This window comes from Alnus glutinosa, chromosome 11 (genome assembly GCF_958979055.1).
Source record: "Alnus glutinosa chromosome 11, dhAlnGlut1.1, whole genome shotgun sequence".
Lineage (NCBI taxonomy): Eukaryota > Viridiplantae > Streptophyta > Magnoliopsida > Fagales > Betulaceae > Alnus > Alnus glutinosa.
In genome coordinates, this window is record NC_084896.1 from 9,547,053 (window position 1) to 9,571,358 (window position 24,306).

General features: G+C 40.4%; 1 protein-coding gene and 2 long non-coding RNA genes across 3 annotated transcripts; all 3 read left to right on the forward strand.

Moving 5' to 3' along the window:
* The first annotated feature begins 1,392 nt into the window (after positions 1–1,392).
* On the forward strand, positions 1,393–3,517 carry LOC133882244 (uncharacterized). The gene is made up of 3 exons (XR_009902645.1): positions 1,393–1,972; positions 2,651–2,706; positions 3,235–3,517. It is a non-coding gene; the product is annotated as an uncharacterized LOC133882244 (long non-coding RNA).
* Positions 3,518–17,564: 14,047 nt separating this feature from the next.
* On the forward strand, positions 17,565–20,570 carry LOC133882245 (uncharacterized). The gene is made up of 2 exons (XR_009902646.1): positions 17,565–17,740; positions 20,225–20,570. It is a non-coding gene; the product is annotated as an uncharacterized LOC133882245 (long non-coding RNA).
* A 271-nt stretch (positions 20,571–20,841) lies between these two features.
* On the forward strand, positions 20,842–21,979 carry LOC133881087 (uncharacterized). The gene is made up of 2 exons (XM_062320050.1): positions 20,842–21,880; positions 21,969–21,979. The coding sequence occupies exons 1-2, from the start codon at positions 20,842–20,844 to the stop codon at positions 21,977–21,979; spliced, it is 1,050 nt and encodes a 349-aa protein (XP_062176034.1).
* Positions 21,980–24,306: the final 2,327 nt, after the last annotated feature.

Sequence of the window (24,306 nt, forward strand, 5' to 3'; positions counted from 1 at the left end):
AGACACCTCTTTAGGACCAATGGGAGTGGACGACCACCCCCATTTTGGCCAATGGGCGCTGCTGAGCCACCCTAGGCCCGATCTAGGGGTGGCTGAACCACTCCCGTTTGCCTTTGGAGGTGATTCGGCTATCCCCAAATCAGCCGCAATGCCACTCACAAGGCCCTTGGGGATGGTTTCGACCACCGTCATTTTGCCATTTGGAGGTGGCCGAACCAGCTCCAAGGACTTTGGGGGTGGTTAGGCCACCCCAATACTGGCCGTTGGGAGTGGTTCAGCCGCCCTCATTGGCTAGAATGGGGGTGGCCGGCCACCCTTATTGGCCAAAATGGGCGTGGCTGGAGCCACCACTTCAAGAATTTTTTAATTTTTTTTGCTTTTATATACTTTTAAAAATTTTATTTTATCCTTATTATTTTATTTTATTTTTTTTGAATGAAATATATGACACATGCCAAGGGTATTATGAGAATATACTAAAAAAAATTACATTTTTGGTGCACTTTAATAGTTTGATAGGTCACTTTAGCACACTTGAAAGTTCAGGGGCGTAATTTAAAATCGGTTGTTAGTTTAGAGGGCTTCTTTTATATTTTTCCCTAAGAAAATTTTAAAGTTAGCAAACATTAATATTATTATGTATTTGACATATTGTGGTAGTTCAAGGGTTCCAAATGCCACTTTTTAAAGTTTGAAAATGTAAATGAAAATATAGGGATAGTTTAGGGAGCTTAAGTGAACTTTCCCCTTAAAGAATAGATGCTATATTTTTAACTTTTTATGCATTTTTATCCACTATTCATCATAATCAAGTAAGAATGTAAATCATTTATTTCCGCTAGTTGAATCAATTGAAATGTAATTGTTTTATCAATCAAGATTAATCTAAAACAAATGAAAGCCTTATCAATCTAGAAAATGGAATCCTTCTCCCTTGCTTTAACCGTCAAAGCATAATGAGAGTCGGGTGTTATCAATGATGTCTTTTTCTTTTTCGTTTTACTTTTTTTTTTTTTGTTTTGTTTTGTTTTACACCCATTAAGCAACAAGACCTGCACTGGGAAGCACTTCCAAGAGCAACAAATGCGAGTTGGCTTAATTAAGGAGAATGGTTCCAACCTTACTATAGGCAGGTGTCGTACTGAAAGATTATCCCCTACTAAATCCTCCCCTACAAATAGGTTCTTGCTTTATAGCAGCAAGATAAGGGTCGGTTCCCTTCCCTGGATTGAGATCTTAAGAATTGCCGTGGAGTTTTTTTGACAATCTAATCTAACGGCCTAGAACATACTGATGTTGTTTTTTTTTTTTTTTTTTTTTTTTTTTTTTTTTTTTTTTACTTCTTTTTTATTAAAAAAAAATTAAATTTGAAATTTGAAATTCAGATGAATGCCGTATAACCCTTTCCCCCCTTCACATTTTCACCCAAAATCTAAAATCTCCCCAAATCTCTCCCTCCATCTCCATCTTCCCTCTCCCCCCACCCACCGCCGACCACGAGCAGCAACGCTGAGCCAAAGGCCGAGCACCGGTGACACAGCAACTCCATCTCCGGCAAACTCGGATTTCAATTTTTTTTCCAACCGTGCCATCTCTCTTCCACCGTGCTCCTCCATCTCCTCCCTTCTCCACCGCCAACCACTGATTTCTGGGCTTCGTTTCTAGAGGTAGATTTATGGATTAATTTTTTTGGGTTTTGGGGTCTGGGTCCACTGCTCTCTCTCTCTCTCTCTCTCCCCCCTGAAATCGGCTGGCCGGCTGTTCCTCTCTCCCGGCGACAAGTGAAACCCACCAGCGCCGTATCTCTCTCTCGGGCCGTTCTCTCTCTCTCTCTCTGGATTCTCTCTCTCTCTCTCCATCACTTCGACCGGCCGTTCTTTCACCGGCGGCGTCTCCACCGTCAAGGTCCGTCCCCCCCAACTCAACCAGCCGCATCTCTCTGATTCCCGTCTCTACCGTTGATGGAACCAAGGTTAGGTTTCTCTGATTTTATTTTCTGTTTTCTTACATAAGTCATGATTTTTTTTCTTTTCATTTTTCGTTGGTTTGGGTTCGATTTGGTTTGTGGGTGGAAGATGAAATTTCTGAACAAGGATCTAATAGTGTGATTGAACCTGATCAAGGATCTAATTTTATGAGTTGATTATGATTTTTGGGGTCAGTGCATCACGAATTCACGATGCAGGAGGGAGATTGAGAATGTTAGCATTCTTCATGTGGGTCTGATTTGGGTTCTTTGAATGAATGAATGTTGGTTTATCACAACTCTATTTGGTTGCACCCAAGTTTTCAACAGAAACTGAGTAGAGAACCATTGGTTTTAGATGTAAAGCAATTTTTATTTTTCATGGATTTCTAAAGCAATGTAATTTTTTTTCTTGATTAATTGAAAGTAGTTGAGAAAAAACTGGTTAATATGAAATACTGGTTAAGCCGAAAGATGGTTTTTGATTTTGTTGGGTTCTTTGTGTTTAAGAGACACGTGTAGATGGATAGATTTGGTTGAACATGTTTCTTGGTTTTCAATAAATGATCCTGTTCCTTGATGTTTAATGATTTATTTGGTGGGTAAAATCTTACTAAAGATATTGGTGTCAATTTTTGAAGTTTTACATTGAAGGAAGCTAACAGTTTTTGGGTATTGATGCAGGCAGGGATGGATGGTACTGGAAAAGGACTTGCTTTGCACCATAAAGCTCGTGGGAAGTAAGCCATATTAACCTTATCTCTATGGTAAATGTGAATGCTTCTTTGGTTGTTTGGGTTGACTCCTTGGGTTTTGGTGATGCCATTTAGTTTATGTGGTGTGTTTTGTGAATGATTCTTTTAGAGTAATGAAATTTTTTGAAATTTTGGTGAAAATGGCGTAATGATGAATTTGTTTCTTTGCTTCTATAAAAAGTTTGAAAATTTTGTGATCAGCATGTCATTTTTGTGGGGGGGTTTGGTGAGTGATTGTTTAAAGATATGAAAATATGTGAAAATTTGATTGAAAGAGCTATGTGATTCAACATTGGTTTTTAAGTTATGACCTCTTTTTCCGGGCTTTCGGAATAAGTTGAAAATGTGATTATTGTTTGGGTTGTGTTTATTGATTAGAATTTTAGGATTCCACTTTTATAAAATTGATTCATTTAAATGGACCTTAAATGGTGGATTTTGATTGGTAGGTGTTCCTTATATTGATATCTTTGTGGTTATTTTTCTTGTATTGATTTTATCCGTGCCTTGTAGAAATATGGTGCATGCTCGTTGTTTCTTATGGATGGATCCCTAACTTGTCAACGTGGGTTAAAAGTCTTACTTGAATGCTGATAAATAGAAGAAATTGGAGAACAACATTTACATGGGCCAAAAAAGAAAAAGGGAAAATCTTTTGATTGAAGTTGAGAGTTAGGTGATTTGGTTGATTGCTTGGAACTCATCAAGTTGTAATGAGATGTTTATTGACTTATGAGGCTGTATTTTTTATGATCTTATATTACAATTTTGACAGGCTCATAATTTTTTATGATCATATATTATAATTTTGACCAGCTCATGATTCTCTTTAATGTCAATATATGCAACTGAGACATATCTAAGAAATGTAGAGGCCAATTTTATGGTTGTGAGCATAAAATTGTGGGTCACGAGGTTTAACAACCAAGTTGGTGCACGTTATTTGCCTTTTTATACCATTTGGCGCCTTTTTAACAACCAATTTTGTTGCAAAGCCAGAAACAAATGAAAAATATTCAATGTATAATTATCAAATATCTTTCTCCAGCAACAAAAAACGAAAACAATGGTCAGGGCAAAATGTGCAGTATGTCAGCATCAAAAAAGTCCATTGAGGAGAAAATCAATCTAAAAACAATATGTATTGCAAAATATCCCAAGAAAACATAGAAATTTCATATAAGCAGTTCCTATCCATATACATAACAATTTAATAAAGAGGGGTACTTGAACAAGGGTGCTCAAACCGCCACAAGCAACATGCAAAGATACAAAATTCTAGTATTGTTACTCAAATTGTGGAGTAGGACAAGGCTTTAGCAAAATCATATGTACAAAGACTAAAATACAATCGCTACAAAAGCTGGCAACCACAATTTGGATATAGAACCATATCAAGATACAAGATTTTTACAACAAAAAAGGTTCTTCTAAGTTAAGATTATCAATACATGCACTTTGGCATTGTATGTAACCTATTCGCGATCTCCTTCAGTAAATCATCTCTCGCTCCTCCCAAGTTGCTTTCCTCCAGGAAATGAGTTGGCCTGTGGTCCACATGGTAATATTCACGAGGTGTCCCGATCTTTCACCCCATACTCCATACTAAGTGCGGGTTTCACCCATGAAGTTGTAGTTCCATGAACCATTATCCGGAATCCAGAAACAAAACCCAAAATAAAATTATCGAGTTAACATTAGCAATGCATAAGTTTCAATCTTTCAATCTTTGTACAAGCTTAAACTATCAAAAACTTCAAATTTTAAAGATAAAAGGAAACAAGCAAAGATGATAGGGAAAAATACACAAAAACATCATATTTTGTTTTTTCAAGGTATCACCATTAGACAACAGATGAACAATTACCATTTGGACAAATTTTATCATTTCTACCTTCATAATCACGGTCACCGACATTGCTACACCCATAGACAACAAAAGTCCTAACTTCTAAATGCAGGCAGCCAACATCAAACATCAACATGTTCTCCCTTCCCTCCAACGACTTCAATCACTCCAAAATAAGGATTAGATAATGACCAAGGCATTAATAGAATTATAAAATACAAAATTTTAGTCTGTAAGGAACATCTCTGATAACTCATATAAGTATAAGCAAGCTCAAAACCTTAATTATCCCGACACCCTCATTGATTCAACAAACCGCAATTCTTAGTGTCGAAGAACAACCCCACATTTTTCTAATATTAAACTACTTGTTTTGCATATAAGGGATCAAAAACACCTGCTCATATTGACCCTTCCACCCCATTGTGACATTGTCCACCACAACCACCTAATTCTTCTTCAATGATTCATCGACCCATAATTCTAATCGCGCTGGCGTAAATCCAACATAAAATTACAAATAAAAGGCTCAAGAAAACACACAGAAAGCAGTATGAAAAAATAATAAGAGCAACAAAAATACCAAGTCTATATGAAGTAAAAGAACGGACCTCGACGGTGAGATGCCGCCGGTGAAAGAACGGCCGGCCAAAGAGATGGAGAGAGAGCAGCCGGAGAGAGAGAGAACGGCCCGAGAGAGAGATATAGCGCTGGTGGGTTTCACTTGTCGCCGGGAGAGAGGAACGGCCGGCCAGCAGATTTCAGGGAGGAGAGAGAGAGAGAGAGAGAGAGAGTGAGCAGCGGACCCAGACCCTAAAACCCAAAAAATTTAATCCATAAATCTACCTCTAGAAACGAAGCCCAGAAATCAGTGGTTGGCGGTGGAGAAGGGAGGAGATGGAGGAGCACGGTGGAAGAGAGATGGCACGGTTGGAAAAAAAATTGAAATCCGGGTTTGTCGGAGATGGAGTTGCCGTGTCACCGGTGCTCGGCCTTTGGCTCGGCGTTGCTGGTCGTGGTCGGCGGTGGGTGGGGTGAGAGGGAAGATGGAGATGGAGGGAGAGATTTGGGGAGATTTTAGATTTTGGGTGAAAATGTGAAGGGGGGAAGGGGTTATACGGCATTCATCTGAATTTCAAATTTTAATTTTTTTTTTTCTTTTAATAAAAAAGAAGTATTAAAAAAACAAAACAACATATGTATGTTCTAGGCCGTTAGATGTATCTAACGGCTTAGATTATCAAAAAAAACTCCACAGCAATTCTTATCTCAATCCCGGTTTCCTAACGTCAAGCACTGAAAAGCTCCATTTATGATAGCGCAAGGATCAAATCAATTGAAAGCTTAACTTCACGTGCATGCGAGTGGAGTGAGGCTAGTCATCAGGTTTCCAAACCCGTTAAAGGTGCCTATCAAAGGCTTTTAGATGCTTCAAGTCATGTGTCTGCTTTTGTTTTTGCGTATGTAGCAGTGTCATATCCTTTTTGAACTGGAAGGAGGATATTTTGTGGCTTATCGGAAGGGGAGGCCTAAACGTGACATAGTGTGCTTTGTCACATGCATGGTCAACATGTGGGTAGCCATCGTTGTCTCCTTCAGCACAAAAGAAGACTCCTATACCCACACCCCCCCTCCCCTTTTCGAGCCTTACTTTACTCTCCGGAGGCACCTCCCTTTAAGCCATAAAGACTCGCTCTCTAGCAACCGTCGTGACGAGACAAAGGGATTAATGTACCTGTTGGAAAAATTATCATCCCTTAGGCAAATGGGCCTATACCCGAATCAGGGCCTGGCCAGTTGATATTGTTGGCCCAACTTGACCCGTTCAGTCACTAGGATTTAACAGAATCCTATAACACATTGAAGGCTATGTTTGGAACACATGGGATAAGATACATGTTTCAAATATCCTATGAAGAGTGTCCCACTCTCACACTCTCCCACTCAGCCTCTATCTCATCCCACTAAGGGTCCTATTTAGCCATGACATGAAGGTGGAACAATGCGGTTGAGAATTATGTGCCTATAAATAGGCTGCTACACCAGGTACAAAATACACTCTGATATATACTGAAAATATACTAAACTCTCAACACTCAATACTCTAAAAAATGGCCTACTGACTTAGGCATCGGAGATGGGACGTTGGGAGACCCCCCTCTGACACATTGTTTGTTCTTCCTTGCAGATTACAAAGAACACGGCGAATCAAAGATCTACACGTCACCAGACTGAAAACTGTTCTAACAGTTTGGCGCCGTCGTCTGTGGGATTCGACAAATCGTTTCTTGAGAAAAAAAAAAAAAAATCGGAATGGTGACTGGCATTATTAGGCCAAAGAGAGAAACTCTTTCCAAATGGCTTTAGGAAAGGAGTCAATTGCTGTGAATACAACATCAGTGAGCCTATGGTTGCTCTTCAAAGTAGCGTGTTCCAAACCTTTTGTTGGTTGCCATCAAAATTCTCTCTCGACAGGCTCTTGACTTTTGTAGCCAAGGAAGTCCTGCATAGGAGAAGCTTGACAAAGCATGGGTATGATGAAGTTACTTGGTCATGTTTTCAGAATTTTCCAATCTCGTTTGATAGAGACCTCTAGCCTGAAATATATGCTACATATGTATGCATATATGTAGCAGAGTCTAGCAATTAACAATTTATTAATGCAAGAAAGTATCCAAAATCGTACCAAGATTCGATCGTGCGGCTTAATATAGTCTCCTGTTTCAGTTATTCTATTTCACTGGGTTGGTACCCCCAACTTTTATACTTAGCTGATTTTTAGCTATGTATGAAAGTTTTAGGATGTTTGTTTTGTACTACCGGAGTAAAAGTTTGTGGGTACCCCCCAATTTTTAGACTTGATGTGTAATCATTTTTATGTGCTGCAGTGAGAAGCTAATTTTAAATTTCACCGATCAATGCATGAGATATATTAGACTGTCTAAAAATTTATGAGTAGGCTAGCATAAACGAAAATGCAAAGAGTGAACTTATCTCAATATTCTGAAGAAGTTGTGCATTGGGACTCCTTGGAAGAGACTTTTGAAATGTGCCCTCGGATTGGACCCTCAGGAAATTAGATCCTCAGTCGAATTTTGAGCCTTCGGGAAAATTGGACCCTCGGTCGGATTTTTCACCCTCGACTCGGATTTTTCACCCTTGACTCGGAATTTATCCTTAGCTTGGAATTTTATGGCCTCGGAATTTTTGGCTCCGAATTGGATCATCGATAAAAATTCTCTAATCTGAATTTTGAGCAATTGAAGAATTTCCTACAACAAGATGCTTTGAATTCTGATGTTGAGTATTGCCATGTGTATTCCTTGAAGTTGGAACAACATTGCTAGTAACATTATGAATACCAACGTTTACCCATAAATTGAAGTGTTAGTTCCACTGTCAATTTTTGAACAGTAATATTAATATGAACTTATAGGAAATAATAGTGTATATTCCCTTTCTGTCATTTCTGCATAAGATATTAACAAAACACCTTTCTAGTGTTTTGGGTGAGCATATGCCTTAACAGGAGTGACTAGTAATGATAATGGTGAAATTTCAAGCATTATTGATTTGTCTTGTAATACACAAAAACAATAAGCCTTTCTCTTTTTTAAACAAAGTACAAGGATATATTTAGAGGTCTCGGCCAAATAAGGCCGCCTTGATATTCTCATGAAATAATATTTTTATAGCTTTGTGAGAAACACAAGGAGTTCAAATGCCTTGTCTCATGTCTCTATGGTTTAAGAAAAGAGATATTATGTAAATTCTCACATGTTTGAAAGTTCAGCATATATAGCGAAGTCTAGCAAATCTGGGTACCAATAATGTGCCCTCTTTTTTTTTTTGAAGCATGATTAAATGTCGCAATAAATAGTGATACCTACAAAACAAATCATGAACTTATCTGTAAATTTGGCGAAGATGAATGGCATTGTCGGCACAACAGTTGTCGGAAAATTTGCATGATTTTGAGAAGTTCCGCAACAATCTCCGAGTAGAAGAAGGGTCTCTTTTAGGCGTTGGAGCCATACAAAGGCATAGAAGGATTAATCCTCTTTGAAGCATTACTGATTATGAAATCCATGGCCTTCTTCAGGAGGTTGGATAGGATGCCACTTGTGTTCTTCTTCATTATCTTTTCTCTGTGTATCCATTGCAGTGAGTCATTGATCGGTGAAGAGGTCGGATAGAGGTAAAAAAAAAGTGTTTTTTGAATAGGTATCATCTTTGGTGGTTGGTACTGTTAGGTGGTCTTGGGCCTCTCTCAACCCCAAAAGCTAGCTCATGAGGTGAGACTTTCCCTCACACTTATAAAGTGACCACCAACCCCTTTCACAACCGATGTGGGACAACTTCAACAATCTCCCCCTCACACATCAGGCCTTGGGTCGGAGCAGGGACAACCCGTTTCTCCCGCATATTATAGGGTCTGAGACTTGTTGGTAAACCTGGGCTCTGATACCAATGTTAGGTGGTCTTGGGCCTCTCTGAACCCCAAAAGTTAGCTCATGAGGTGAGGCTTTCCCTCACACTTATAAAGTGACCACCAACCCCTTCCACAACCGATGTGGGACAACCCCAACAGGTACTAGAAGCCAAAAATCCACATGAATAGGATAAGAAGGCTTGGACGTGAAACCTTGCCATGCAAACATGATAACTCCACGGATCGAGGCGCTTGGGGCCTTAAGACTACTGCCACCGCTTGCATGCAACTGGTTCCATGTTCACTGGGAGAACCGATTTTGAAAATAAATAATGATGTGCCGATCCTGTTGGCTTGCATGCGTGGAAGCCGCTGAGGCTAACTCCTGCTAGAATTTGGCTTATCAAAAGTTGAGAAAGCCGGGCCATTTTTTGGTTGTTGCTTCAACCACATGGCCATGTCTGAAGGACATGATTGCCGGACAATGACCCTTGGTGAAAACCGAGATGATATAGCCGCTCCACGTGTTGGGTGTTTTGGAAATGGTCGACTAGGAGGCCGGCCGAGGATGTGTTGTCTTGGCATCATGTTGACTGAAGAGAGGTCTCGGTAACAGATCATCATTTTTCTGTAAGTGTAGACCCGATATTTGTACAAACACCAAACTAGGAGCATTTTGATTGCCTATGTTTGCCTTGTTACTTTTGGCACTAATCCCGTGCATTTCTATAGGGTAGGGCCTATCTGGCAATGAGACTTCTCACAACTATAAAAATTGATGGGTTTGTCGAAGAAGTACCGAGCAAGTCTGCTAACCTTGTTAGCATCCTCGGGGTGTGGCGACCTCATTGAGAGTTGTTAGCTCCATGATTGAGTTTTCTGGGTTTTTGCCAACAAAGTTAGATGTCAAACCTGGATAGGTGGTCGCAACCTTATCGCCGATGGTGATGAGCGTGATGTTGTTGGACAGGTTTGCCCTTCGTGGTTCCAAAAAGCCTCAGTAGCACTTGTCATGCCAAACTGTATTCCTATTCACCGAACTCACTAAGCAAGAATAAAGCTTCGTCTGCTAGGGTTCTCCAACATTATCCCACATACATTTCATAACACCTTTGAGAAAGAGTAGTGTGAAAAATTCCTTAGCTTTCTCATAAAGCCGGACTTGTTAGGAAACTTCCGACCGTTGCCGTAGCTCCCTAAACTTTTCATCACAAACTTTTGAGAATTTATTGGCAAGCGGGTCAGTGAATAATCACCAAACTGTTTGTCGAGAAGCAAGTGCGCTCCCTTCAAGGTGGAGCTCCGGAACCCATTGAAGTGACGAATAGTTGGGTAGGCCTCCTTTGGGGGGTGTGCATAGCCCCTGGTCTCGGCGGTATCAACAAGGGTCTTGCACCCGATCTTGGAGAAACTTTGTGGGTTGGTTTCGTGAAACGCAAAAGTGGGGAGCTTCTGGTTCTTTTCGCAGTGCCCCCACTTTTTATTCTGGATATGCTGAGCAAATAGATTTGGTTTGCGATTCTTCGTGCTTGCTTCTGCAAATACAGCTTCTGAAGACCACCCGAATTGCTTTTCTCTTTGAAAAGCCTCTTCTCGTTGTCTTCTTTTTCTAAGCACCTGAGTGAGTGATCTGATGAATTCATGGCTTTATGACCTTGGTTTCTGCAGGTAGAGAGGTGTGGCCAAATAAGGGCCACATGTCAGTTCTCCTCGGCAGGTGATGCACTTGGCTTAACATTGCCACCAGAACAAACAGGCTCCAGATGGGTTGCAATCAAGTCACGGGCCTTCTGGGTCTAGCTACTGTCTGATTCAATTTTGTAGAAAGTATTTGCTGGTTTCAGTTTTTAGTCAACGTGGCTTTCTCCTTTCTTTACTTTGTGGCACCTGCAAAGGCATCATATGAATAGCAAGATGGTAGTGGATGGTAAGCTATCATCATCATCGACTTGTACAGATGTCAAGGTACGTGATTTCTCTTGGCAAGCATCCTCCATGGTCCTAATATATATATATACGGGATCGATCAGGCCAAAACAAGAATATTTTGGAGATTATATGTATTTTCTAGCATTATAAACGATGTATCAATAAATCATCATTATAATGGGCTGTCGTCCTATCTAGCTTAGCTAGCTATCTAGCAACTAATTAAGTATGTTGATTCTCTCAACACGGTAGGTAGAGAGTAGAACAACTAATTAAATTACTATGTTCCTTGAAGAGGGATGAAATATAGAAGCACAAACATCACCTTTTTTTTTTTTTTGTTTTTTTTTTTTTTTTGTACTTCTAACAACCTTTTAATTATATAAATTTGTCCGTTGTTGAAGAGGACTTGGTAAACTTTGTTTTTGATATGTGACTTTTCTATTCCATATCACATCACTTCCTATTAGAAAATAAAAATTGAAAAGAATCTTTTAAGGCCATGGCATGACGTGGTCTTCTATTCCATATCCCTTCATTTCTTTTTAGAAAATTCGGATTGGAAAGAAGTTCTTTACGCCACGATTCTTCTTTTTGTTTTTGTCTTTAAAAGAAGAAAATAACAAAATCGCCTACATACGCTACGTTCATGAAGCATGATTGAGTGTAGTGAATAGCAAAACAAGTAGCGAACTTATCTGTGAATCTGGCGAAGGTGAATGGCACGGCATCTCTGGACCGTGAGTGACAGCATCATGCCATCATGCCTCGAGTTCCAGTTCCAGTTCCACTTTTTTGGTTGTGAAGACTCCGAATTTTCCATAGTGGAGAAGAAACTCCTTTCGCCATACTACATGGGTTCCACAAGAACGCTTGGCTGTGTGATTCGCTTCTGGCCTCTCTTTAGTGTCGTCACTTCTCGTATTAAAACTTTGCTAGTGAGAGTGAGGTCGAACTGACCGTGGTTGATCTCGAACAGGCGGCGTATAACGATCACTCCTCGAATCTAGTTTGTCCCACACGTACACAGCCCGGTACTCTTCGTTGGTCAAATTGGCCGGTGAACCGGTAATGCCCAATCCTGTAAGTTCAGTGATTATTTGCTGACCCGCTCCCCAATAAGTTCTTAGAAGTTTGTGATGAAAAGTTCAGGGAGCTACTGCAACGGTCGGAAGTTCCCTAACAAGTTTGGCTTTATGAGAAAGCTAAGGAATTTTTCACACTACTCTTTCTCAAAGGTGTTATGAAATGTATTTGTGGGATAATGTTGGAGAACCCGAGCAGACGAAGCTTTATTCTTGCTTAGTGAGTTCGGTGAACATGAATACAGTTTGGCATGACAGGCGCTACTGAGGCTTTTTGGAACCACAAAGGGCAGACCCGTCCAACAACATCACGCTCATCACCATTGGCAACAAGGTTGAGACCACCTATCCAGGTTTGACAGATAACTTTGTTGGCAAAGACCCAGAAAACTCAATCATGGAGTTAACAACTCTCAATGAGGTCGCCACACGCTGAGGATGCTAACAAGGCGAGCAGACTTGCTCGGTACTTCTTCGACAAACCCATCCATTTTTATAACTGCGAGAAGTCTCATTGCCAGATAGGCCCAACCCTCTAGAAATGCACGGGATTAGTGCTAAGTGTAACAAGGCAAACAGAGGCAATCAAAATGCTTCTAGTTTGGTGGTTGTACAAACACCGGGTCTGCACTTACAGAAAGAGGATGATTTGTTACCGAGACCTCTCTTTAGTCAACATGATGCCAAGACAACACCTCCTTGACCGGCCTCCGGGTTGGCCATTTTCAAAAGACCCAACACGTGGAATGGCTATAGCATCTCGGTTTTCACCGAGGGTCATTGTCCGGCAATCACGTCCTTCAGACATGGCAATGTGGTTGAAGCAACAACCGAAAAATGGCTCGGCTTTCTCAACTTTTGAGAAGCCAAATTCTAACCGGTTGCATGCAAGCGGTGGCAGTAGTCTCAAGGCCCCAATTGCCTCGGTTCGTGGAGTTATCATGTTTGCATGGCAAAGTTTCATGTCCAAGCCTTCTTATCCTATTCATGTGGATTTTTGGCTTCTAGTACCAGCCACCAAAGATGATACCTATTCAAAAAACACTGTTTTTTGACCTCTATCTGACCTCTTCACCGATCAATGACTCGCTGAAATGGATACACAGAGGAAAGATAACGAAGAAGAACACAAGTGGCATCCTATCCAGCCTCCTAAAGAAGGCCATGGATTTCATAATCAATAATGCTTCAAAGAGGATTAATCCATTTATGCCTTTGTAAGGCTCCAACGCCTAAAAGAGACCCTTCTTCGACTTGGAGATTGCCGCGGGACTTCTCAAAATCATGCAAATCTTCCGACAATTGTTGTGCCGACAACGCTGTTCATCTTCGCCAAATTTACAGATAAGTTCATGATTTGTTTTGCAGACATCACTATTTATTGCGAAATTTAATCATGCTTCAAAAAAAAAAAAAAAAGGGCACATTACTGGTACACAAATTTGCTAGACTTCACTATATATGCTGAACTTGCAAACGTTTGAGAATTAACCTAATATCTCTTTTCGTTAACCATAGAGACATGAGACAAGGCATTTGAACTCCTTGTGTTTCTCACAAAGCTATAAAAATATTATCTCATGACAATATCAAGGCGGCCTTATTTGGCCGAGACCTCTAAGCTTTATTTGGCTGAGACCTCTAAATATATCCTTGTACTTTGTTTAAAAAAGAGAAATGCTTATTCTTTATGTGTATTACAAGACAAATCAATAATGCTTGAAATTGCACCATTATCATTACTAGTCACTCCTGTTAAGGCATGTGCTCACCCAAAATACTGAAAGGTGTTTTGTTAAAATCTTCTACAGAAATGACAAAAAGGGAATATACACTATTATTTTCGATAAGTTCATATTAATATTATTGTGCAAAAATTGACAGTGGAACTGACACTTCAATTTATGGGTAAACGTTGGTGTTCATAATGTTACTAGCAATGTTGTTCCAACTTCAAGGAATACACATGGCAATACTCAGCATCAAAATTCAAAGCATCTTGTTGCAGGAAATTCTTCAATTGCTCAAAATTCGAATTAGAGAATTTTTATCGATGATCCAATTCCGAGCCAAAAATTCCGAGGCCGTAAAATTCTGAGTAGAGGATAAATTCCGAGTCGAGGGTGAAAAATCCGATCGAGGGTCCAATTTTCCCGAAGGCTCAAATTCGACAGAGGGTCTAATTTCCCGAGTGTCCAATCTGAGGGTACATTTCAAAAGTCTCTTCCAAGGAGTCCCAATGCACAACTTCTTCAGAATATTGAGATAAGTTCACTCTTTGCATTTTTGTTTATGCTAGCCTACTCATAAATTTTTAGACAGTCAAATATATCTCATGCATTGATCGGTGAAATTGAAAATTAGCTTCTCACCGCAACACATAAAAATAATTACACATCAAGTCTAAAAATTGGGGGGTACCCACAAACTTTTACTCCTGTAGTACAAAACAAACATCCTAAAACTTTCATACTTAGCTAAAAATCAGCTAAGTATAAAAGTTGGGGGGTACCAACCCGGTGAAATAGAATAACTGAAACAGAAGACTATATTAAGTCGCATGATCGAATCTTGTTATGATTCTACATACTTTCTCGCATTAATAAATTGTTAATTGCTAGACTCTGCTACATCTATGCATACATATGTAGCATATATTTCAGGCTAGAGGTCTCCATCAAACAAGATTGGAAAATTTTGAAAAAATGCCCACTCGTGAGCAAAACATGGCCAGGTAACTTCATCATACCCATACTTTGTCAAGCTTCTCCTTTGCAGGTCTTCCTTGGCTACAGAAGTCAAGAGCTTGTTGAGAGAGAATTTTGATGGCAACCAACAAACGGTTTGGAACACGCTACTTTGAAGAGCAACCATGGGCTCACTGATGATGTATTCACAGCAATTGACTCATTTCCTAAAGCCATCTAGAAAGAGTTTCTCTCTTTGGCCTAATAATGCCAGAATATTCTTTGAAAGACAAGGCATCATCGCCAATTTTGTTCTACCACAGCAGCAATGGGGGCTACATTACAGCAGCAAAAAAGCTACACTATCCTGAGCTTGTGCAGCACAAAAAGGAGCTTTAATGCCGCCTCGATCGCTGACAGCTAGAAGCCTCACGAGAATGAATGGTCACTCGAAGCATCTCTTTCAAACTTATGTTTTTGATTTGTTTGTCTTCTTATGCTAATACAAGAACTCCACTTTGCCACGACGGCAACTATAAAAACCCGTCAATGTAAGGAATAAAGACCCGTCAAAGTATGGGATAAAAGACTTGGCACAGCCCAGGCATAAAGCCCTCGCCCAGGCCAGGCATAAAAGACCTGACACAACTTAGGCAAAAAAGACCTGGCACAGCCCAGACATGAAGCCCTCTCCCAGGCCAGGCACAAAAGACCAGACACTACTCAGGCAAAAAAGATCTAGCACAGCCCAAGCGTAAAGCCCTCGCCCAGGTCAGGCAAAAAAGACCTGACACAACTAAGGCAAAACAGACTTGGCACAGCCTAGGCATAAAGCCCTTGCCCAAGTCAGGCACAAAAGACCTGACACAACTCAGGTAAAAAAGACCTGGCACAGCCCAGGCATAAAGCCCTCGCCCAAGCCAGGGACAAAAGACCTGACACAACTCAGGCCAAAAAGACCTGGCACAAAAAAGACCTGGCATAGCCCAGGCATAAAGCCCTCGCCTAGGCCAGGCACAAAAGACCTGACACAACTCAGGCAAAATAGACCTAGCACAGCCCAGGCATAAAGCCCTCGCCCAGGCCAGGCACAAAAGCCCTGATACAACTCAGGCAAAAAAGACCTGGCATAGTCCAGGCATAAAGCCCTTGCCCAGGCCAGGCACAAAAGACCTGACACAACTTAGGTAAAAAAGACCTGGCACAGCCCAGGCATAAAGCCCTTGCCCAGCCCAAGCACAAAAGACCTAACACAACTCAGGCACCAAAGACTCGGCAATGCCGAGCATCCAAAGCTTCGGCACCAGTCCGAGCACCCAAAGCCTTAGCCAAGGCTCTAAACATCATCAAATGCCAACAACCACAGTTGCTTGGAAATCAGTCTATCGACTCAGGTACACAAACCAAGCATTATTCAATACATATATACATTTGTTCTAACAGATTTCAGGGATCCTACTTCAGCAAAAGTCGTGGCGAAAAATCAATCATATGGGGAGACAACCCCACAACAAAAAATTTTCCAAGTCTGAAAAAAGTCTCTGAGACAAAAAAATTTCCAAGTTTGAAGAAAGTCTTCAAGACAAAAAAAAATTTCGAGACTAAAAAAAAAGTCTCCGAGACAAAAAAAGAAGAAAAAAAAAAAAAAAAAGAAGTTACTGAGACTCAAAATTTTCCAAGTCTGAAAAAAGTCTCTGAGACAAAAATTTCTGAGACTAAAAAAGTTTTCGAGACAAAAAGTTTCCCAAGTTTGAAAAAGTTTCCAAGACAAAAAATTTTCTGAGTCTGAAAAAGTCTCCGAGACAAAAAAATTTCCGTGTCTGAAAGAATTCCGAGACAGAAATATCCCAAGGCCGAGATAGCCCGAGTATCCCGAATAGAAGATTGTCAAATAAAAATGATTGCCGTATTGATGCAACTAGGACATCCTTCGATTTGTCAACGGCCAGTGAGGCTCCAACTGCGAACAACTTCGAGCATTCAAAATTAGTACCACATGTAAAGTGAAATCTTTTTCACTTAGTCTCCATTGAGATTTCAAGTACTAAAGTCACAAGCACAAGGGGGTAAAAGCTATGCCGCTTGCTAGACACTCCGAGGACCATGATCTCCACAAGCGACTAACAATCAACATTGAATTCTCACTATCAATGGATAAAAATAGCCCCATCTGCAAGTACAAAAAAAGATTCCCAATGCCCGACCAGTTGGACAAATCAGCCAATGGGAATTGGGGGGTTATCTGTTGGAGAAATTATCATCGTCTAGGGAAATGGGCCTATACCCGAACCAGGGCCCAGATGATCTTGCTGGCCCAACTTGACCCACTCAGTCACTAGGATTTAACAGAATCCTATAACACATTGAAGGCTATGTTTGGAACACATGGGATAAGATACTTGTTTCAAAAATCCTATGAAGAGTGTCCCACTCTCCCACTCAACCTCTATCTCATCCCACTAAGGGTCCCACTTAGCCATGACATAAAGGTGGAACAATACGGTTGAGAACTATGTGCCTATAAATAGGCTGCTACACAAGGTACAAAATACACTCTGATATATACTGAAAATATACTAAACTCTCAACTCTCAATACTCTCCAAAATGGCCCACTGACTTAGGCATCGAAGAGGGGACGTATAACACCCCAAATTCTTTCAATATTTTTTTTTTTGAGCTTAAAAGAATGATTACAGATATAAATATATATATATATATATATATATATATATATGTTTTAAGAAAAAAAAATCAAATCATCAGTCCTCTTGAACGGCGTCGTTTAATTAAAGAAGTATTATTTTTTTTCACTCGCACGACGTCTTCCACCTTTCATCTCTCTCGTGACAAATTGCAAAAATCTCCAGACACTTCTTGCCATGTCTCAGTCCAATGAAACCCACGTTGAGCCCATGCACCAACCTGTTAGCCACGACAGCTCTTTTCTTCTTCTATATAACCACTGTCCTCGCCATGCATCAAGGCATCGGCAGGAAATTCAGCTTCTTAGTCATTTTCAGAACTTAACCCAGCAGGTAATCAATCTTCTTTGTTTCGTTTGTAAAGCTTTTGTGAATAATTTATGGTGGTTCGTAGCACTGTAATTCTGAGAAAAATCCCTGATTAAACTGTGTTGAGTTGAACTTTAATTTCTGTTTTTGAGTTGCGATTAATTGACTCTTGAAGTGTTATGTTGCTAGAAGTTATTCTATTTTATTTTCTTTCTTTCCTCTTCCTTTTTCGTTGGTTGGACGCCCTTAGTATTTCTTTTCTCCCCTGCTTCTTTCTTCCCTCTTCTTTTTCTTTTCCTGTTCTGAGAGAGAGTTGGAAAGAGGGAAAAAAAATTGAGAAAACAGAGTGGGGAAAGGGAGAGACCGGCCGAGTGAGGGAGGTGGGGAAGAGAGAAGACCCAGCCGGTGGGCTAGCCACCGGACTGGGCGGACGGAACCGCAGGGCCGGCAGGCCGCGGTCCCGCGCCGGCGACGCCACCGGAGGCCGTTTTCCGGTGATTCCCTGTGAGTATATTTTGTAGAAATGATTTAGAACTGGATTGTGTAATCTTTGGTTTCTGATTTGGGGTGATTGATTATGAAAATTTCTGGTTCAAAGAGGGATTTTCGGTGGAAGAAGAATTATCAACCGGGTATTGAAATTTTTGATTTTTCTTCTTGGAAATAACGTGCGGGTGGTGAAGATTTTTTTTGGGCTTTGGTTTTTTTTTTTTTGGTATGAATTTTAGTAGCAGCAGATTGGGTAATGAAATTTTAAAGTTGTTTGGTTCCTTGATTTCTTTTCCTGTTGAGCCCAACTGAGAGGAAGAGATGAGGGAGAGATTGAAAGAGGGAGAAGGAAGAGTGAACCGGTGGGTGAACCACCGGTTGGGGCGGGCTAGAGCAGTGGGCCGGCAGGCCACGGCTCGGCGTCGGCAAGCTGCAGGGGAGTTTGAATTTCGTTTTTCAAAGATGGGTTTTGTTGGGTTTCTTCGTTCAGATTTCAGTTTTTATTTGAGGGAAGTTTCTTTTGATTCGTAAAACAGAATGGGTTTTAACTTCTATTTTTCTGTTTGAGATGCTGGGTATGGATAACTGAGTTTGGTTGGTGTTTTAGTTTGGAAATGCTTGTTTGATCCTCATTAGGCTGTCGACAGGTTGCTTCTTCATTCAGTGATTATATTTTGTAGAAGGCTTTTATATTTGTGATCAACTATATGAGTATTGAAATTATGTGTGAGTTGCTTTGCAAATCTGGATGTCGATTTTATAGTTTGGCTAAGTAATGTTTCTAGATGTTGAGATAGAAATCAAAGAAGCCATCTTAAGTGTTGCCATTAGAACTATTTCATTTGACAGTGTCATGTACTTGGAAAACTTAGAGTGAATCCACATCAGAACAGAGAACAACGTAATATGATAAAAAAAAAAAAAAATGAAATGACTTCAAGCCCAAACAGTGACAATTGCTTTAATTATCTGACATAGTATTTAGTCCAACTCCTATAGACTATATGACTATTACATGGTGCACATGCATTCAGACTGGTCATCATTGGACCATTAGCCAATATTATACTATAAGTGATTTGTCATAATCTATATGGACTTTAAGGTTCTTTAGCCTTACTTGTATCTTTCAAATTTGTCAATAAACATGTGGAGAATATTGGTTTGATGCTTGCCGTAAAATACAGTAGTCTTTTAGCTAATCTAATTCAATATATTATGCACCAAATTTGATTATTTTATCCTCTAAAAATATATTCTTGTGATCCAATCTAGGAAGGAGGAACTAGTTACACTCAGAAAATTCAGGTAAGGAAACACAACCCTAAAAACCCCGGCAAGTTTTTAAATAAAATCCTTTCAAAAGAAAAATGTCGGGAATTTTCGAAAGACTTTCACTTTAACATTAATTGTTCTATTATCTCAGGTATGAAATAATGAATATGTTATTTGTAATCACATGAATGAATGAAGATGGTCATTATATGCTGGATGTGCATCATGAGAATGAGGATGATGACATATGTGCTACATGCGCACTATATGAACATGATGATGAAATTATGATTGAATACTTGTTTTATGTGCACCACACAAAGTTTTGTCACACGGTACCATAATGCTGTGATCCGGATCTTATACTAATTACAATGCTGGGTAGCAGGGCAACCACACCAAAAGTGTGGGGCTATCGGCCGGGGAGGTTCTCACCTAGGGAGCTTCCTAACCCGGCAGCTCTCCCCTGTGACGACAGGATGAGCCTATGGGTCCTTCGGGATCGGTCCTTTGGACGAGCCCAACGTGCACCGCTCATGGTTAAAATGCGGAAGTGGACCAGTGGTAGACAAAACTTACACATTATGAATGATTATTATGAATGCACGTTTCTTATTATTACTGAATTTTTATTTATGTGAAAATTTTTAAATGTGTAAATTAATTTTATATTATATCTTATGTTTTGTTGTGTTACTTACTGAGTTGTTGAACTCACCCCCTTACCCTTACAATTCTTTTCAGATGGCGCTTCATATCATCATCCTCATAGCGGGCGTACCCATAGGGGTCGCTACCTATGATGATTCACAGTTCTGGCCCATTGATGCCGATCAGTGGGTTTATGTTTGTTTTGATAGCCCGTGATCATAACGTTTAGTCAGGGATTTATTTTGTTTATGTATAGTAATGACACTGCTAGTCCGGACCAGTTTGGAGATAGTAGAAGTTACCTCCAAGAAGTAGTTCGAAGACCGGATTAGTTTTTTTTGTATATGATCAGTGTTTTATTTTGTGATCCCTGGCTGTTTGTATTAGCTGAAATATTACGAAGACTTATAACATATGTGAAATTATGGGTATTAATCTACATTTTGTGTTTATTGTATTATCCTCTTTTAATATAAAAAGATTTATATTTGTGGATGATTTTATTTTTCTCAAGTTCACGTATCCCCTTACATCCCAAAACGGGGGCGTGACAGCATGGTATCAGAGCATAGTCAATCATATGTTGACTTGCTGAAAACCTAGGTAGCAACATGAAAACCTAGACTTAGGATAGGTTGCATCACTACGCTTATGATTAAAATTTTATTTTAAGAGATAGGAAATTCTAAAACACGACACGTTGCAGAGCGATGGCTGACGAAGGAGAAGGATCATCGCAAGGCATAAGGACCGAAGCTATCCCTGATGTGGCTCAAATGTTTCAAGATATGGCTAGACAGTTCGTCACAGCCATAACCGACTACAGAAGCGAGATACCTCGCGACGGGGAGCAAGGTTGCCCATTCAAAAGGTTTGAAAGGCTTAACATTCCGATGTTTGACGGGAAACAAGGTCCTATAGAGTCTGAGAATTGGCTAGTAGACGTTGAAGAAATATTACAGCTGGCAGGATGTACAGAGGAGCAGAAGGTACAATATACCGCTTACAGACTGTCTGGTGAAGCCAAACGATGGTGGAATGCTAAGAAAGTTCTACTAGTCCAAGAATTAGGAAATGAAAGGGCGATCTCCTGGGAGCGTTTTCAAAAGGAGTTCCTTCAGCATTATTTTCCTAAAATCCTCAGAGACGCTAGAGCACGGGAATTTATGGACCTCACCCAAGGGAATATGACGGTTGCCCAGTATGCTGCTCGATTTAATGAATTAGCTCGATTCGCGCCGTACTTAGTAGCAGATGAAGAAAACCGAGTGAGGAAGTTCGAACAAGGCCTCAATCAACGAATCCTTGATCGGGTCATATGTTTTGAAATCAGAGATTTTGTGGAATTAGTCAACAAAGCATCCTTGGCCGAAGACAGCATTAAGAAGAATGCTCTAGCAATGGTAGACTCAAGAAAAAGGATTGCACCTCCTGTGAGGAATAATCAACCATCGTGGAAGCGAAGACAAAGTGGGAATAACCATAGAGCTAAATTCGAAGAAGGCAGATCAGCCCCATTCAATAGTATGCTCTGTCCTAAATGTAATCGTCCTCACCAAGGACAATGTCGTATGGGGACTAATGTTTGTTTTCGATGTGGTCAAACCGGACATTTTGTACGAGACTGCCCCAAGGCAAAGGAGGGAGACAAACCTCAGCAAAAGGGAAGCGGACAGAAACAATTTACCCAGGCTAGGGTATATGCTCTCACTCCTGGCGATGCAGAAACTGAAAATGAAGTGGTGACAGGTACCTTACCCCTATTTTCTGGCAAAGCTATAGTTCTATTCGATTCAGGTGCTACTCACTCTTTTATATCAGTCTATTATGTTAGAAGATTTAGTCTAAATATAGAACTATTGGAGATTGGAGTAATAGTATCTACCCCCGTGGGAAAATCTGTGGTGTGCACAAAAATCGTTCGTAAATGCCCTATTCATGTAGATGGGAGAACCTTATTGGCTGATTTGATTATATTTGATATACATGGGTTCGACGTCATCCTAGGTATGGATTGGTTGTCAAGCAACCATGCTATAATTGACTGCCATCACAAAGAGATAATTTTTAGATTGCCATCAGAAGCTGAGTTTAAATTTGTAGGGACAAAGGTGAATGTTGCCCCACGTCTAATTTCGGCAATTCAATGTAAGAGATTGTTACAGGATGGATGTCAGGCTTACTTAGCGTGTTTAAGAGATATCCCATTGGAGGAAAAGAAAATTGAAGAGATACCTGTAGTTCAGGAGTTTTCTGATGTTTTCCCTGAAGATTTACAAGAACTCCCTCCTGATCGAGAAATAGAATTTTGTATCGAGTTAACCCCTGGAGCTGCCTCAGTATCTAAAGCACCATACAGAATGGCGCCAGCAGAATTGAAAGAGTTAAAGGAGCAATTACAGGAGTTGTTGGACAAAGGATTTATACGCCCAAGTGTATCCCCATGGGGAGCACCAGTGCTCTTTGTTAAAAAGAAGGATGGCACGATGCGGATGTGTATTGATTATCGGGAACTCAACAAAATCACCGTCAAGAATAAGTATCCTTTGCCCCGCATAGATGATTTGTTCGATCAACTACAAGGTGCGCAAATTTTCTCAAAGATCGACCTTAGGTCAGGGTATCATCAGCTGAAGATAAGAAAGGAAGACATACCCAAGACAGCCTTCCGCACACGTTATGGCCATTATGAATTTTTAGTAATGCCATTTGGATTAGCTAATGCACCGGCAGCTTTTATGGATTTAATGAATCGGGTGTTCCGAGAATTTCTGGACCAATTTGTGGTAGTATTTATTGATGATATCTTAATCTACTCCAAGAACCTAGAGGAACATGAAGACCACTTGAGAATTGTCTTGCATAAGCTTAGAGATGAGCAACTCTACGCTAAATTTTCCAAGTGTGAATTTTGGTTGGAAAAGATTTCTTTCCTCGGGCACGTAATTTCTAAAGAAGGTATTTCGGTGGACCCCAAGAAAGTTGAAGCAGTTGTTGATTGGGAAAGGCCTACCAATGTCCATGAGATTAGAAGCTTCCTTGGATTGGCAGGATACTATCGGCGTTTTGTGGAAGGATTTTCAAAATTGTCAGGCCCACTCACTGCTTTGACAAGGAAGAATGCTCGCTTCGAGTGGACTGAGGAATGTGAACGTAGCTTCCAAGAACTAAAACAAAGACTAGTGACTGCTCCAATTTTGACGCTTCCTTCCGGATCCGGCGGATTTGTCATCTACAGCGACGCTTCTAGAAAGGGGCTTGGTTGTGTTCTTATGCAAAACGGTAAGGTAATAGCCTATGCATCTCGACAACTCAAGAATCACGAGCTAAACTACCCCACTCATGATTTGGAGCTTGCTGCAGTAGTATTCGCATTAAAAATTTGGAGGCATTATCTCTATGGAGAAAAATGTGAAATTTTTACGGACCATAAAAGTCTCAAATACTTGTTCACACAGAAGGAATTAAACTTGAGACAAAGGCGATGGTTAGAATTAATTAAGGACTACGATTGTGTAATCAATTACCACCCTGGAAAGGCCAATGTAGTCGCTGATGCACTGAGCAGAAAGTCTAGAGGAGGAGTAGCATGTTTAAAGATTTTGCCACGTGAATTGCAAACAGATCTTGAAAGGTTTGAATTGGAAGTTGTTTTGGGAGAAGTGCAAGCTCTAATGGCGAAATTGGAGATACAACCCACTCTTCTGGAGAGGATTCGTGTAGCCCAAGGAAAAGATGATGAGACCATTCGTTTAAAGGAGGAGAAGATCAAGGAAGGACTGGGGTTCTATATTACATCAGATGGGCTGCTCAGATATCAAAATAGAATTTGTGTACCCAATAATGAGGAGATTCGGAAACTAATATTAGAAGAAGCACACTTCTCTCCATATTCAGTGCATCCTGGAGGAACGAAGATGTACTGCGATCTCAAGAAATATTTCTGGTGGAATGGAATGAAGCGGGACATCGCCGAATTTGTGGAACGGTGCTCTACCTGTCAGCAGGTCAAGGCTGAACATCAAAGGCCTGCAGGACCGTTGCAACCTTTAGAGGTACCAGTTTGGAAATGGGATTCAATAGCAATGGATTTTCTGGTAGGATTACCAAGGACGCAGACCGGTCATGATGCAATATGGGTTATAGTTGATAGACTGACAAAAACTGCACACTTC